The 15,865-nt window shown below is 38.6% G+C and overlaps 2 protein-coding genes across 2 annotated transcripts; both read left to right on the forward strand.

The window, feature by feature from the left end:
- The first annotated feature begins 1,838 nt into the window (after positions 1-1,838).
- eloca (elongin C paralog a) lies at positions 1,839-4,699 on the forward strand. Its single transcript, XM_056363710.1, has 4 exons — positions 1,839-1,969; positions 2,457-2,484; positions 2,739-2,882; positions 4,212-4,699. Exons 2-4 carry the CDS (start codon positions 2,481-2,483, stop codon positions 4,400-4,402), a joined length of 339 nt encoding a protein of 112 aa, XP_056219685.1. The 5' UTR covers positions 1,839-1,969; positions 2,457-2,480; the 3' UTR covers positions 4,403-4,699.
- A 1,154-nt stretch (positions 4,700-5,853) lies between these two features.
- ube2wb (ubiquitin conjugating enzyme E2 Wb) lies at positions 5,854-15,689 on the forward strand. The gene is made up of 6 exons (XM_056364751.1): positions 5,854-5,959; positions 6,853-6,944; positions 10,146-10,248; positions 12,917-13,072; positions 13,178-13,253; positions 13,376-15,689. The coding sequence occupies exons 1-6, from the start codon at positions 5,945-5,947 to the stop codon at positions 13,387-13,389; spliced, it is 456 nt and encodes a 151-aa protein (XP_056220726.1). The 5' UTR covers positions 5,854-5,944; the 3' UTR covers positions 13,390-15,689.
- Positions 15,690-15,865: the final 176 nt, after the last annotated feature.

Genomic DNA, 15,865 nt, shown 5'->3' on the forward strand with positions numbered 1-15,865 from the left:
GGGTTGGGGGTGTTTAAGTCATTTATTAACCAAGTCAACATGAATGTATCTGCACATTTGCTGTCTTATAAGAATGTAAACCATGCTGAATGTGGCACATTTGAATGTCTAGGATGTCAAACAAACAAACGAATTACACTAACAAGCATAAAGATGGACAAGTGCCTTTTTTTTAGCAAGTTAACTGCATCCCACCTTTTCCAGAATGGCCTGCGTGTGTGTAAGAAAATGTAATCTGAGAAATTATACAGTCGATGTGTTAAATGGATAGATGATATCACTTGGCATGACAAGAGTGTTTGCATATATTGTGTGTGCATGTGTGTGTTAAGGAAGCCCTGTTCTAAGGGCCCACAGCAGCCTCCCCAAAATAGAGCTGAGAGCAGCTGCAGCAGGGTGGGTCGTATCAGAGAGACATCAAAGCGTCCGCCGCCACCCGCCCGCTCTGATCATGAGCACTAATGGTGTAATGGGGGACTGGAAGGTCAGTGATTGTTTTTGGTTGTGTGTGTGAGTGTGTGTAAGTGTGTATGTGTGAGAGTCAACAGGCAACAACAAGGCAGTCAATGCACAGGAGGCTAGAACTTTCCAGAACACAAACTGACAGCATTGCTAAACCCGGTATTACTGTAAGACAAATACCAGGTCAGGTGTCACCTCTGCAGAAGTCACCGCTGACATCTGAGGTAACAGTGAGCACAGCCACTTCAACAAAACGGAACAGTCTGGGGAAATGGTCTCTCTGTACCTCCTGTGAGTCACTTGGGTACTTAACATCTGTCTGTAAATGGACAGTGTAAAGAAGAAAAAAAATAAAGAAATAAATAAAAATCCTTACCATCATAAGGAGTATTACGCTGCACCTCTGGGTCAAACAGCAGAATTTACAGGCACGCAAAGTAATCTGCTCTTAGTGTCACAGCTCAGATAACTCTGCGTCCATATGGTGGCCTCAGATTTCAACAGTCATCACTTTTCCTACATGAAAGAACTCCAGGCAGGATCAGGGCAAAGTCACACTCTGAACCTGACCGTGACTACAGTGTGGCTGTAACTGTGACTGTCTCTGGTCTATGACAGACACCTCTTTACCTGATAGAAGAGAATTTATGAGGCCTAATAGTTCATTGTTCATACAAAGAACAAACTTAATTATAGTTTATAAGATGTTGGTCTTGTAGATGGCCCTATAACACTGATCACACAGGTGAATACTCCTTGTCCTTCCCTACTTTTGAAATAAAAAATAATGAACAAATGTTGAATTGATTTATTTTCACTGACTGGAATTTGGAAAATGTAAGATGGTATAGAGTACATGACTTCTCTGTCTCTCATTCTTGAATCCAGATTTATGGGCCTGCAAAATGTCTCTGTCATGTCCAATCAGCACCTGCTTTCGCTCATCACAGCCAGTGGAGACAGTCAGGGAGGTTAACCCGAAACACAGGCGCCCTCTACAGGGTTAACAGGATAATATTAATCTCTAGAAATGGCCTGTAAACGGGTGTAAATTTGACAAGTCATCTCAGCTCTTTATTGAAATTAAAAATGATACTTGTTTTATAGTGACATTTATGTTGTTGTGACTTATTATATCGTGGCACTTATTTTAGACAGCGGAGGGGTAAATGTTTATTTGCCTACTTTTCCCAATATTTTTTCACTTCCGGATTTTGTGATTACAACATCATTTTATAAAAACGTTTTGTGTCTCTGGAAAATTGAAGAGGGACATTTGCCTAAACATCAAACTAGATTTTCATTTTCAAACAAAGATTTTTGAGTTTTTGCAAATACCAGGATTTATAGTAGTATAGTGGAAAGGGACCGTTTCTCTTTGCACCTCAAATTCTACGGAAGAAATAAATCGCGGACGGGTGTTCAACAAACTGGTTCCGGGTATCAACAGTGTGGTGGCTAACGTTAGCTGTAACGTAATCTCCACTCCACATTCGTCTACAGAGTGGTAAGAAATACTGTTATATTTCCACTACATGCTATTTTGTGTTTGCGTGTCTAGGAGTGTTTGTCTGATATGAGCTCTAAACACTGAACAACCGACAAAAGAAATTGTATCGTTTGTTTAGCATGGTGTTAGCTCGCTAGCCAACGTAAGCTAACGTTAATGGCTGCGAATTCACTTATAAAAACAGTTTGGACAGTGAAAGAAATGACGACAACCGTTGTTTGATTTAAGTTGCATTAGAGCTGAGATTTTACAGTTGAAGTTATTAGGATTTATTTCAACGACAGCTACCTTGTGGTATATCTCTGTAAAATACTTATTTGACTCAATGTTTCACGGAGGCTGTCAAAAAATTCATTAGAAAATTTAAGGCCCTAACTGTAATTTTAACATAGGTGTGACTGCTTTATGCTTCAGCCAGTGTCCAGCCTTGACTGCCTTATATTGTTTATGAGATGTTTGATCATTTTTCTATGTTTCTTTGCAGGGTTAACCGAAAATCCGGAACAAGATGGGTGAGTTATTACCTGGCCTATATATTATCCTCTAGCTCCTCAGATATTCAGTGTTGTTTGCCACTTCATAAAATGTCTGTTCAGATCAGAGTAGATGTGTGCACCAATTCACACAGGTCTCATTTGTTAACTGGTTCTTCAATAAGACCATTCTCCAAAGTCACTACCGTTGTGACAGTTGGTCTAATGTGTATGTGTTACTGAGACATTTGGCTCACACCTGTTTGAGATTGTCAGTTTATGTTGTTTCACAGATGGTGAAGAAAGAACCTACGGTGGCTGTGAAGGGCCAGATGCCATGTACGTGAAGTTGATCTCTTCAGATGGCCATGAATTTATTGTGAAAAGGGAACATGCCTTGACATCTGGGACTATCAAAGCTATGTTGAGTGGGCCAGGTGAGGAATCGGACAAATTAAAATTAATATAATAAAGTTTTCCCCCCTAATTTCAAAATGGCACACCTCTGCAAATGGTGTGTAAAGGTTCTTCAAGTGTTTAACCGGATTAATTTTGTTTCTAATGGCAATCCATTAGGAATCTATCGTGTCAGAATTAAAAAAAAAAAAAATAAAAAATAGTAATCCCCAGCAAATTTACCAGCTTTCAGCACATCCAGTCATCCTCTGGTACATCCAGTGCAACAACATTGTGCCACTTTTTTGGCAGCTGTCAGAAATAAGCGGGGGATTAGCTCATGGTGTCTTCTATCCAGACTGCTCAATTGCTCTCAATCATTACACAGTTTAAATGAATTTTTGGGGACACACACACACACACACACACACACACACACACACAGGGTGTATACTACAAGGCATCCCTAAATAATAATAATAATAATAATAATAAGGTTCAATATGCCTGAAATTAGACTTTTTTCATTGAACTTTTAACCTGACATTAAAGAGCATACTTTCCCAGCATAATGTAAATTGTCATTGATAATTCTGAGGAAAAGCAGATTTGTAGGTTTGCTCTTCCAAGAGCCTGGATTTACAACTTTGACTTGGAGGAACTGGAAAAGAGTATGCTTTTTTTTTTTTTTTCCTTTTTTATCTTCTGTACTGCTTAGATAGATGTAAATTTACTGTAAACTGTATTCAACACTGAATATCTGTAGAAATTACAGTACACCACGAACCAGAATAAAATTCAGTTGACCTCTGGTAATACTTAGTACCTCATCTCCCCATGTTATACATGTTATCTATGGGGAGTGTTTTATTTTGATGAATACATTTAACTCATTTGTCAGCCTTGTTTATAGAAAAATACAAATCACATTATGGGATCCCAATATAACTGCTCAACCCAATGTTCTTCATGTTCACAGTACCTACATTATTGGTCTGCATCCTATTAGACTGTGTAAGGTTGTATCGAAAAATTAATATAATGGTGATGCTTTGCTTAATTACGTCTTACTTCTACTACTACTAAGGTCATAATTAACGGATTGGTGTTTAATTTTGGCTGCCCAGTTGGTGGCACTATGTGCCCTCCATACAATGTTTTTGTTACCTCCTATTAAACATGGATTATAGAACTTTTTCTAATCCCTCATTAATACCTACCATGGTCTTATTTCTTGTACGTTAGTGGGTAGCATCTTGCAGAATTATTCTGCGACTAAAGACAGGATTTTTAAAGGTGTATTTCACAAATTGCATGTCTGTGTTTCATTATTTCTACTCATGACACATACTGTAACCCTCTTTCTGCAGGTCAGTTTGCTGAGAATGAAACCAATGAAGTGAACTTCAGGGAGATTCCATCTCATGTTTTGTCCAAGGTCTGCATGTATTTCACCTACAAGGTCCGTTACACCAACAGCTCCACAGAAATACCTGAATTCCCCATCGCTCCAGAGATCGCACTGGAACTGCTCATGGCTGCAAACTTTTTGGATTGCTAAAGTTACCCGATAATGTAGAAGCTTCAAACATTTTTAGATATTTTTTTGCATATTTAACTTCTTTTGTCATGTAAACCATATGAAACATGAATAAGTACATCACCACAAAGAGTTTTTTTCTCCTTTTTTTGCACCTGGCTTTCTGTCCTAATTTTATTAGTATTAAAGGATTTCATTTTAATGTAAGAAATGGATATGGCAGACTGCATCCCTTTCCTAAGAATGTGATGAATGTGCCCCCTGCCCTTGAAATCTTTCTTCACCTCTCCATCTTAATAAAGACCTGTTTGGTGAGCACTGTGTTGCCTGTTGCTACCTTGTTTCATATGAAGTACATCTGAATTTAAATACTACTTTCCCTGCATCATTCTTTATTTGTGTATTTTGGTTTAGCTCAAGTAAAACATTACAAACTGTTTGGCAGACCACACAAAAAATTTAACATTACACAATAATTAATAGATATAAAAAATAGTTAGTACACTGACTCCGGCAACATGTAAGTAGGCTACTTTGGGCTGATGACAACATTGCATCTTGTAGAAGGAATTATGAACACTATAGGATGATATGGTGTGTGGTTTTCTGATTTGAAAGAGAAAGTGGAAGTACTGCACTTAAACTAGGCAAAATATCAAGTACAAGCTGATGAACATGATCTCATAATTCTAAATAAATGCAGTTACTTTGAACATGCAAACAGAATATGGCCTTAAGCATGTATCAGCAAATGTGAAGAGCTGGTTTTGATCCGTTATCTGGCCATATCAGGTCGGAGCTCATATCGCATCTCCATTAACAGTGGCTATAGAGGGAAGGATTATTTTTTTCAGGAAACCTTAGGAGGCTTTGTCAATGACTGTTCAGTTGAATAAAATGTAAACTTTGCTGACACAGCTAAATGAATATGCCACCCCTGCTTTTTACAGTTTGGCTTTAATGCGCAAAGGGAATGAAAAGTTATCAGATTTTAAACGTAATACCTTTATGGTTTGTTGCTTTATTGGAGATTACATCTAGGACCTTAGTAATGTTTTGTTTTGTTTTTTTAAACTGAGCTATAAAAGACAGATTGAACCAAGAAAATTTACCACACAAATGTCATAAAAGATGTGATGAAATGCATGATGGATTTATAATGTCATTTGAATTCAGCATCAAACACTGTGTATTTAATATTGCTAATCAATATGTGATAATATTTGTATAAATAAAATACGAAAATGAAAAAGTAACTATTTGATAGGACTCTGGAGGGATGGTGGGCAGGTCATCTCTCCTTGAGCAGAGGTCACTGACCCTCTCTAATGTCCTATGTAATCTCGGTGGGTTTTTATTCTGTTTCTAATTTGAAATTTTTTGTTGTAGAAATGGTAAATAGTCCGTTAACGACTTCAAATGACCGAGGTGTGACCGGGGTTCAAGCTCTGATGAGGCATGTCAGTGGATTGTTTTCGTCTGTCAAAAAAACAACTTCTCCTCTCACGTGACTCCCTGACGTACAGTCCTCCACTCTGCGCTGATGCAGGGGGGGGTTCCATCATGGCGTCGATGCAGGTAAGACTACAGTTGACAGCGATCGCATATTTATAATTTACCTGACCTTCACTACAGTCCTTCCCGGTGTTTTATTGACCACTTAATTTGCGTATATGTATTTGTTCGAAGTAGTGATGACATTAAAGTGAAAGCAATGACATTTGTCCTAAACTGTTCAGGTTTAGCGCTTGGTCTTTGCTAGCAACACAACTAGCCCATCATCCTCAACAGCACCAAGTCAAGGCTAGCATAGAAACCAGCTTCCTGGAGACATATGTTGAATTTTATATTCTTATATTTTGTATATATTTTCTACGCAGCAACTCAGGGGGGGATAACTCAAGAAATATTATGTTACGAGTTGAAATTCATTCTATTTTTCAACGGTTTTGTGGCTGTTATTTGGCTGACGTTATCGTTAGCTTGCTAACGAGACAGTGCGCAGATTGAGCAGTTGCAGTCTCTTGCGAGCTGAACAGGTGCATCGGTTTCATGAGAAAGCTGTGTCGAATCGAGTGAGATTTGTCTTATCTGAAAACCCATAATGCTATCTTTATGACTGATGAACTGGGTTTGTCTTTTATGCCACAACCTTATCGTTTCATCTGTCACTAATCGTTTTGTTTTGTATACGAGTTAGAACAGTCAGGGTGGAGTTTTGCTTTAAATACATTAACACGTTACAGAACGCTAGCTATAATCGCGCCGCCATTAAATGTTATACACAAACAAAATTTATATTTTGTGGAGGTTTGTTTATAAATAAAATGACTGGACGTGAGGGCTAAATGTTGACTTTGCTAAAGTGATTGGCCTCTGCTGTTTGTTTATGATAGTTGATATATTACCGTGATGCTATACTACAACATTGTTTGAGTGTGGCAGAAACCCAAACACATTCTCTCCAACAGAAAAGGCTACAAAAGGAATTATTAGCCCTGCAAAATGATCCACCCCCTGGAATGACGCTCAACGAAAAAAGTGTACAGAACACCATTACACAGTAAGTGTTTTTGTTTTTTTATTTCATGCTATTCATGTGTTCCAGCTTGACAGCATTTCATACAACAGTAAACATGAGGGCACTGTCACCTACACCTACAGTAGTCATTGGAGCAGGTTTGCATCTATGAATAAACACAAATCCCATGTGGCTGTGTAATGACCTGTTTCATCACTGTGAGAGCACAGTGTGGTGAGCATAAGGGTAACTGTTACAGTGGTAGGAGGTATTAAGACACAAAGCTCTCCTAGCTTCAGCAGCTACTGGTGAGGAGGAATCGGGGTCATTCCAGTGACTGGCAGCTCTGCCCCCTCAGTAGAGTGTCTCTAATGCACAATGTCACTATTCATCCTTATAAAATATTTAATGGTTGGCATGCAGGAGTTGGTCTAGGGTAGCAAGGAGCAGAGGCTGCTTAGCTGACCTTCCTGTCTGGGTGTCTTGGTGTTCCCTTAAATGCCTGTGAATACTGTTGCAGTGTGAATCAAATTGTGTCTGATAAGCAGTAAGGATGAGGAGTTGTTGTCCTGTAAATGGATTCGAGACAAATTTCTGGCCAGCATTCAAACGTCTTTCAGCCGCAGGTTTGCAACTTTGACTTTGAAAGTTACTCCTTTGTTGTGTTGGTCAGAATGTCCTCTAGCATCATTGCAACCAGGCTCTTCTAATGTCCCTAAAGAGGCAATACACGTTTCAATGCTTGTGGTTAGTTTAAGACAATTTTGTAACACTGACAGATCCATATGTTGGTATCTCTCTCATTAGGTGACAGTGTCCTGGTCAGATTGAATGAATGTTATGTGTTTTGCGTAACTGACAAGTTTTCCAACCAGTTCTTCTGGCTTCCTAATCTCATGTCTGTGATGGTATGCATGGGTGTGCCTTTTTCTCTCAACTCGGTCACCTCAGCCAGGATTGGCTTTCTGTTAGGGCAGAATGATATGCAAAAAAAAAATCGCGTTGGTATTATTTTGGCAGATATTGCGATATGACTCAAGATTTCCTTTTGGAATGGTAATTTTTGCGTTTCATTTTCACTGAAAAACAATATGAAAATGATGGTGATATGCTTTTTTCTGGGGCTTGTACCAAACAAAAATGATTTATAGTCTGGGGCATCTCTGTAGCACCACAGTGCTTCATTGATGGTGTTCTGTGACACATTTTATCTTTTAAAAAAAAATTGCAGCTCCTGTGACTTGGATAATGCACTTGTCCATATTGCGATTTCGATAATATTTCAATTAATTGTTCAGCCCGACTTTCTGTCATAGTGATTGATAACATATCCCCACTGCTGTGCTTTTTTATCACACAAGTCCTGATGTAGTAAGATACAAATAGTCTGTTCCTGCTTGACATTCAAGCTGACCTTATCCAAACATGGAGAAAAAGCTCCCTGGTGACGAAGCTATGTGTGTGATGGATGATAAGGTGACCATGTGTTATAGCTTTTGTTTATGTAGTACACTCTGTTTCTCAGTGCTGTATCATTTGATTACAATGTCTTTTAGTTGACTGTGTATTTGTGTGTTTAGTACAGATGGCTCAGCTTCATGTTGGAATTAGTCAGCCATTGTAAACAAGGAAACTGCTGCTTTAAAGCACTATAAAGTCTTTCATATGTATATGTACACACACACACACACTTTCACTAAATGGCTCAGTGTTATTTTTGTTGACTGGATCATATAATCACCAGCCTGTGGGGAATTTGAGCAAGTTGAGCATAATGTCCTTGGAGTCCTTGGAGTTGCCTCAGGTGTAACTCAGCATCATGTACAGTGATATTGCCTCTTTACTTTCTTCAGAAAAATAGAGTTCTTTTCAGACACTTTGACCATTAGATTTTCTAAGGGTGAAGTCTTAAAGAGAACTGACCTTGCATGTAGGCCCGAATGATCATGTGCCTCAGGCTAGATTTGAAAGAGACACAGGGCTATAAACCCGAACAACAGCCACAAGTCTCTTTAGTATCCTATCTGCTTGCCTGGAAGAAATTAGGTCAGAGATTGTGATGCTGCCATCAACGTTCCTTTTTCTTCTCCTCTGAGGTTTCTGCTGTGAGCAGGCAATCCCCAGAAATGCTCTGCTCTGGACTTAAATTTTTTGGCTTGTTTGCCACTGAAGCTACATGTGGCCCCTGAGTTGTGGCCACATTGAGAAAGTAGAATGTCCTTCATCCCAAAACACAGACTCAAGCCCCTGTGTTTGCAATCATCTACCATTCTGAGCAAGACACTGAATCCCTTGCAGCTCAGTCAGCACAGTTCTGTAGCCAGGCTGCAGAAGCGAAAACAGATTTTGTCCACTGGATCAATAGAATATCACATTATTACTAAACCACTGTTATAACCCAACGGAATATTGAATGTCACTGGAATGAGTCAGGCTGAAAGCTTTTGATTACACACTTACTGCAGCATTGGCAGCTCATATTTTGTATGATTCTTTTTTAATGATAATGAGATGTGATCCATTCAAGTTGTTTTGCTCATGTTCCTAGCTAATCTATGTGATGAGATAGAAGATAGAGCATTATTAATCAATCATATTATGTTTTAATCATTCTTGTTAATCTATTATCAGAATTTAACACAAAGTACAGCTGAGGCTGATAGGAATGTCATTAGTTTTGCAGGTCTTTGGTCATAAACCAAAGTATTGAACAGTGAACATGCTGGTGGCAATGGAGGAAAAGTCAGGCTATCACCAACATCAGCAGATGTCATTTTCTGGGGACTGAATGTCTCATGTCATGGTTTCATGGCGTTCCATTTAATTGTTGTTAAGATATTTCAGACAGACTGTTAAGGAAGTGTTAACCTGATAACACGACTTGACAGGAGGAATTTAGTAACTCAGGTGTCACTTGCTTCAATATGTTAGAAAAACATTTTACAACAGATCAGCCTTAAAGTTTTCTCAGGGTGTGACAAACTTAAAAAATCTAATGACCCATCTCTGAGTTAAATTTAAAGTTCTGGGTGCTTTGGCAAGTTTTAGTTTCAGAGTAAAAAACTGAAACAATTTTTTTTTTTTTTTTTAGCTAAGGGAGTTGTCAACAAAGAAACATTTTTTTTTAGATCTTTCGATACCACTTGTGTTTTGACTAAGTGTTGGGTGATCAGTATCATTTTTTTTCATTCCTTTTGTTTAAGTGAGATGTTTACCATTTTAATATTGTGCCTTTCTTTTTAGGTGGATTGTAGACATGGAAGGAGCACCTGGCACACTGTATGAAGGAGAGAAATTTCAGCTGCTTTTCAAATTTAGTAGTCGTTATCCTTTTGATTCACCTCAGGTAAGCAGAAGTTTGCAACTACAACTGTGTGTGTGTGAGTGTGTGAGTGAGGCTAAGAGTGAGGCACTGTGAAAAGCTTTGTCCTGTTCTAATGGCTGAAAATCATCATGTAAGTGCTGTTCATTTATCATCCTATCTTAAGGACCTAGAAAGTCCTGTCTGCCTTACTGGGTGTGAGCACCAATGAATGAACAGATCTGCAGCTTCACAGTTTTGACTATACTGTTGAACGTCCATGCTTAAAGTGAGACTGTCCAATATTTGCTGTCGTGTAGAATCATAAACTCAACGAACTGAATAAGTTGTTTCCATTATACAGCAATATTTAACGTAAGTTTGATAACAGTAGCCACCATAAGCTGCAGTTCATTCCAGATCAAGTAAGGCTGTATCAACAAAGTAACTGTGTGTCCTGAATTGAGCAAGGGTGTGTTTTGTTTCTTCAAAGAATTCAACTTTCCATTTGTAAGTGGAAGAGTTTATTTGTTCTCTCAAATGTTACATAGCCTCTCTTTAATGCCCAGCATCTGTTCTCACTGACCATTTGGTAAGATTGGGTACCAAAGCATATTCATATACTACTGCTTTGATGGTGCAGTGTGCAGAGATCCTGTTTTCCAGACTAAATCAAAAACTCAAAACCTGTGTAAACAATCCTCCATATCCACTGTCTAGATGGCTGCAGTAATCACCTGAAACGCATTGGCTCTGCAGTTGTCAGTGGAATGAATCTCAGCTTGGAAACACTGGAGCCAGGAATCACTGACAGAGACACCAGTGCAGAGCTGCCACTGGAGGCGTGTTTGAAGGGATTAGTTTATCTCAGCAATCTTGTTTCACTCATCAGGAGCCTTCCTACCTAAAAATAGACAATGAGGCGGTGTAGACAAAATTAGATAAACTTAGCTACTTAGCTACTATCCTCTCAAATAGGAAGGACAGGCTGTCAAAGTGGTCCTCTCTTGGACTCCTCCTGGGGCTCCCAAGGGAACCCCGGTGTTAACAGTGCTGCAGTGTGTGAGGAGCTTCAGAGGTAATTCTGTATTGCACAAATGTGTAGTTCTGAGACCATGTGTGCTGCATTTTGGAAAACACCCACCCCCATAGCAAATGTTCCTGTTGTCATCAAAAACTGTTCGACCATTGACCTACCCAGTCTCAGTTAATAACTTTTGCATTAACAGCTTGTGGCTTCCATTTCTACTGAGCCCTTTTATAGAGGTCACCATGTTCTTACTTCTGTTACATATTCAAAGGAAAAAACTACAGATTTCCTACCAAAACATAATCACATTTGTTTTGTTAACCACACTCTGCGTAGGCTGACCAGTTGGAATTGTGGAAATTGTCACGGCCTATTTCAGCACTTTACAACACACGTTTGTCTGCCAGTTTTCAACGGTATCATGTGATCTGTTGAAACTTTTAAGCTTGTCTTTCAGGCTTCTGTCGCTTTCCCAGCAAATGTCCTCCTGCTATTGGCTGTATAGTTTTTCTTACATGCTGAGCAAGGCTGAGCAAATTTTTTGAAAAGTTGTACCTAGCCATCATTTATACATTACAGTAATTAAAGCTGTATGGAGCACTTAGTTTTCATTGCAAAGCTGTCATTTTAAAAAAGCCCACCATTATTAAAGGGCAAAGAAATGTCTGATCACCAGTCTAAAACCTAGACATTTTCCGTTTACAGTAATATAAAAGACAGATAAGATGATCCACACAATTGAGTCGTAACCAGAGATTTCTTGGTATTTTTGGTAAAAAAAAAAAAAAGAAAAAGAAAAAAAGACATTAGTCATTATTTGATGATGAAAATAGTTGCCAAGACCAAGAGTTAGAGCTGAAAGAAAATGTGCAGCTTCTTGCTTGCAAATGTGAAAATATTGAAACATGTCTTGCACACAAATCAATAAAAGAAGCACAGATGGATACAAACATCATGAGAGTAACTGTAATATAACATTAGGATTGGAAAGCAACGTGTAGATTACCCATAGTGCCTGTCTGCTGAAAGCTGGTGCCCGCACAGCTTTGTGTTAAGCAGACATTTCAGTAAATATTTGAACTTTCCTGCAAGCAAGGAGCTTTCATTTGTCTTGATGTTTTGAGTGTAGTGCCAGCTTTACTCTCTGCTCCTATCTGTAACACTCATCCTGTCACACAACACCCCCCCATCCCCCCTGTGAAGTGAAGCCTGCACTCTCCTGTGAGGCCGTATCTGGTGCCAGACTGCCTCAACCCATTGTTACCCTTCACTACCCTCCTTACCCACTTTCCCTCCTCCGTACTTCAGAACCACAATCTTGAGTTCCTGTCCTCATCACACTTACTGTATCTCCCTGGTTAGCCCTGAGTCTCGCACCCTTTCAGTGGCTAATGGCCTCTGATCCTTTTTATTGAGTGTGTCTCCTCTTTTAGTCTCTCGCTCTCTCTTCCCCTCTCTCACCCCATCCCGGCCCCTCTGTCCTAATCCCAGAGCCTCATGTCGCTGTAGAGGGCTAAGCCTGAGCTTATACAGCAAGTCTCATTACTTTCTGTCATTAATGGAAAAAAAAACTAACTTTTTTCCCCCCAACTTGTACTCTCCCAAGTTGTATCTTAGACCACCAAAACCTTTATTTTATCTTTTTAGCATCACATACTCACCACCTTTGTTTCACTCTTGCAGGTAATGTTCACGGGAGAGAATATACCTGTCCACCCTCATGTGTATAGCAACGGTCACATCTGTCTGTCTATTCTAACGGAAGATTGGTCGCCAGCCCTCTCAGTGCAGTCAGTTTGTCTTAGCATTATCAGCATGTTGTCCAGCTGCAAAGAAAAGGTACGGAGCCTGTAATGATGTCTGGGGGAGGGATAAATATAGTGAATCATGTAAATTATGTCTTTGTTAAATGTTAAATCTAAATACTTGTTTCTTTGTCTGCAGCGACGACCGCCTGATAATTCCTTTTATGTAAGAACGTGTAACAAAAATCCAAAGAAGACAAAATGGTGGTATCATGGTGAGTATTTTCCTCTCACATTTTTTTTCCCTCTGTTTTTTTTAGTCGTGGGACACAATTAAAAGCAGTTGCCAATTATTCTAAATATGGTGTAATTAAATGACTTTTGTTTGCCTTTACAGATGATACATGCTAATGTACAAACTTTGTAATAATCGTAGAAGAAAGAAGTCCTACTGACCTACATAAAGCACTTTTTAATCATTCAGTCTTTGAACTCTGACCTTTGACTGGAACAATGGACACCATGCGCTGGAGGCTCTTGACTGCATTTCCCCCCCGTGGGCAGATGGATGCATGTTTTAGTCGGCTGTAATATAGAGAATGAAAATAAGTGAACGTTTAGATGCCCCCCGAGAAGGATCGTTTCTGGCAAAAAGGTAGTAATGCAGCGAGCAAGCAAGGTGGATTTGTAGTGAGATAATTATAATTCCTGTTTTAAGATATTATTGTTACTTTTTTGTTTGTGTATGGGTGCATTTTAAGGTCCTTGTGTTGTGCAATAATAACTGATGGATGCATGCTTGGGCCTACAAAGAGAAATCCAAATCTAATTGTTTTCTGGAAGGGATTGGACCATCATAACCCCAAGAAAATGCTTCATCTGTTTGTTTTTTTTATTATTATTATTATTATATGCACTGTGAAAGTATCTAGTTTAAAAAGGCACTATGAGTACATTATTCCCAACTTGCAGTTATACTGTAAGCAGTCCTCCACTTATTTATCAGGTTTTAGTTTGTAACCACTTCATCAAGCTTACACACAATTTTCTTCTTCATCTTCCAACTCGAGACCTGGTTGCAGTTCTTCCTGCTGTTGGACAGAATGTCGGTACAGGAATACAACAGATGCGACTATAGATTAATCAGCTGATGACCTCAGTGTGCATCTCCTCGTAAAGTTGGGCTGAACCCATGTAGTGTTCACTAGTCCAGCCTTGAAGATGTGCAGCGGCCTCTCTTCCATTTAAAGAATGTCTGTAAGAGAACATTGTCGCATGCTCCGTTTTTATTTGTAAGATACTTTTTTTTTTCTTTTTTTTTTCTTTTTTTTTTTAAATCTCATGCTTTAATCTTCTAAAATGTTTGATTTTAAATGTCGCGTTCTTTTTTGTACTGTTTTTCAACTAGCTGATACTTTGAAAAGGGGGGTTGTTTTGATGGGTCAGTATGTTTTTGATTGAATTTTCTTTTTCTTTTTTTTTTCTTTTTGTATTTGTTATTTAATTTAAATCTTCGTTTCATCTCCAGAAAGGTAGTGAACGACGAAAAGGAGAGTCTTTCTAGAAGTTGTAAGGACAAGGCTTTTGTGATTCCCCCTGGTCAGAGTTTTGGCTCAGGTACTTTTTTCAATAAAGAGATCACCTCTAAAAAGATACCTATCAGATATTTTGAATTTAACTATATTTTCACCAAAAGAGACTGTTATGTTGTAAACTTATAACATGTCTGAAACTATTGTATATAAGTCTTTAAATTGCTGGATGATGTGAAAGAAATTAGCAGAGGATGCATTTACTTTATAGCAGAATGATGATAGGAGTGCTTTATTTCATTGGACGTTAGTCTGCATCTTTTGCTAATTAGGATGTGTACAGTCAACAACAAACACTACTGTTGGTTAAAAAAAAAAAAAAAAAAAGTTTAGTAGTTTTACAGTGGGGATGCATGCAATTTTAAACCCTACTTTTTCTTATTGGCATCAGATATTGTGGCAACTTTTAGTCTTTCCATAACTTAAGTAATGGTTTATGGGCTGGATATTACAAACCTCACCTCCAGAGGATCTCTCTGTCATTTCAGACTGTAATCACTCCATTCCTAAAGAAATGTTTATCGCCATCCAGTCAGAGATACTTGAATTTTCCTTCTTGGGTTGTTTGTATTGCATTTGCTTTTTCCAGGGTCTAGCTGAGTTTCTTGAATGAACTTGAGTGAATGTGATGATACTCTAAACTGTAGAGGAGATTACCACAGCACACTGCTATCTCAAAACTATATTGATAACTTAAAGTCATCTATTTAACCAATGGTTTTTTAAATAATTATTAGCTTCATTGTAATGGTCTTGTCTGCTGTCACTGTGCTGTGAAGAAAAAGCCGGCGGGACTGAACTGATTGTGTAAATGCAGTCACAACAGCATTTGTGCGGGGACAAAAAAAGCCTTCACCCAGTTGGCAGTAGATCAGTAGAGATTTGAAAAACTTGCGAGTGAATATGTTACAAGGGTTTGGATGGTTTTTCTTTTTTTGTTTTGTTTTCTTTCCTTTTCAATGTGGTTTGAACTCTTAGCTTGCAGGTTGTTGTGAGTGATCAACACTAATGAGGGTGTGTTTATTTATATTTGAAAATTTGTTCTGGGATGTGCAAGCTCCATATAATAGGTGCCTGTTCATTTTCATAATCAATAATAAAAGCAAAGATTCACTTTTATTCAGACTCCTGTTTGCACAATGTTTGAATATGAAATGCGTCTTTTTTCTGCAGCCTGTAAAAAGCCTCTATGGGTTTTATGCTGGCACACATTAAAACTAAATAGTCCTACTCTAAAGGGAGTGTAGGATGGTCACTGCCAAAATGAGGAAGAAAATGTTTGTCTGATGGTGAAC

The sequence above is a fragment of the Seriola aureovittata genome, chromosome 20, assembly GCF_021018895.1.
Source record: "Seriola aureovittata isolate HTS-2021-v1 ecotype China chromosome 20, ASM2101889v1, whole genome shotgun sequence".
Classification (NCBI taxonomy): Eukaryota; Metazoa; Chordata; class Actinopteri; order Carangiformes; family Carangidae; genus Seriola; species Seriola aureovittata.

Coding starts and splice junctions, on each gene's coding strand:
- eloca (XM_056363710.1), top strand. Junction 2,883..4,211: donor AGCTATGTTGAGTGGGCCAG/GTGAGGAATCGG, acceptor CTCTTTCTGCAG/GTCAGTTTGCTGAGAATGAA.
- ube2wb (XM_056364751.1), top strand. Junction 6,945..10,145: donor GTACAGAACACCATTACACA/GTAAGTGTTTTT, acceptor CTTTCTTTTTAG/GTGGATTGTAGACATGGAAG. Junction 10,249..12,916: donor ATCCTTTTGATTCACCTCAG/GTAAGCAGAAGT, acceptor TCACTCTTGCAG/GTAATGTTCACGGGAGAGAA.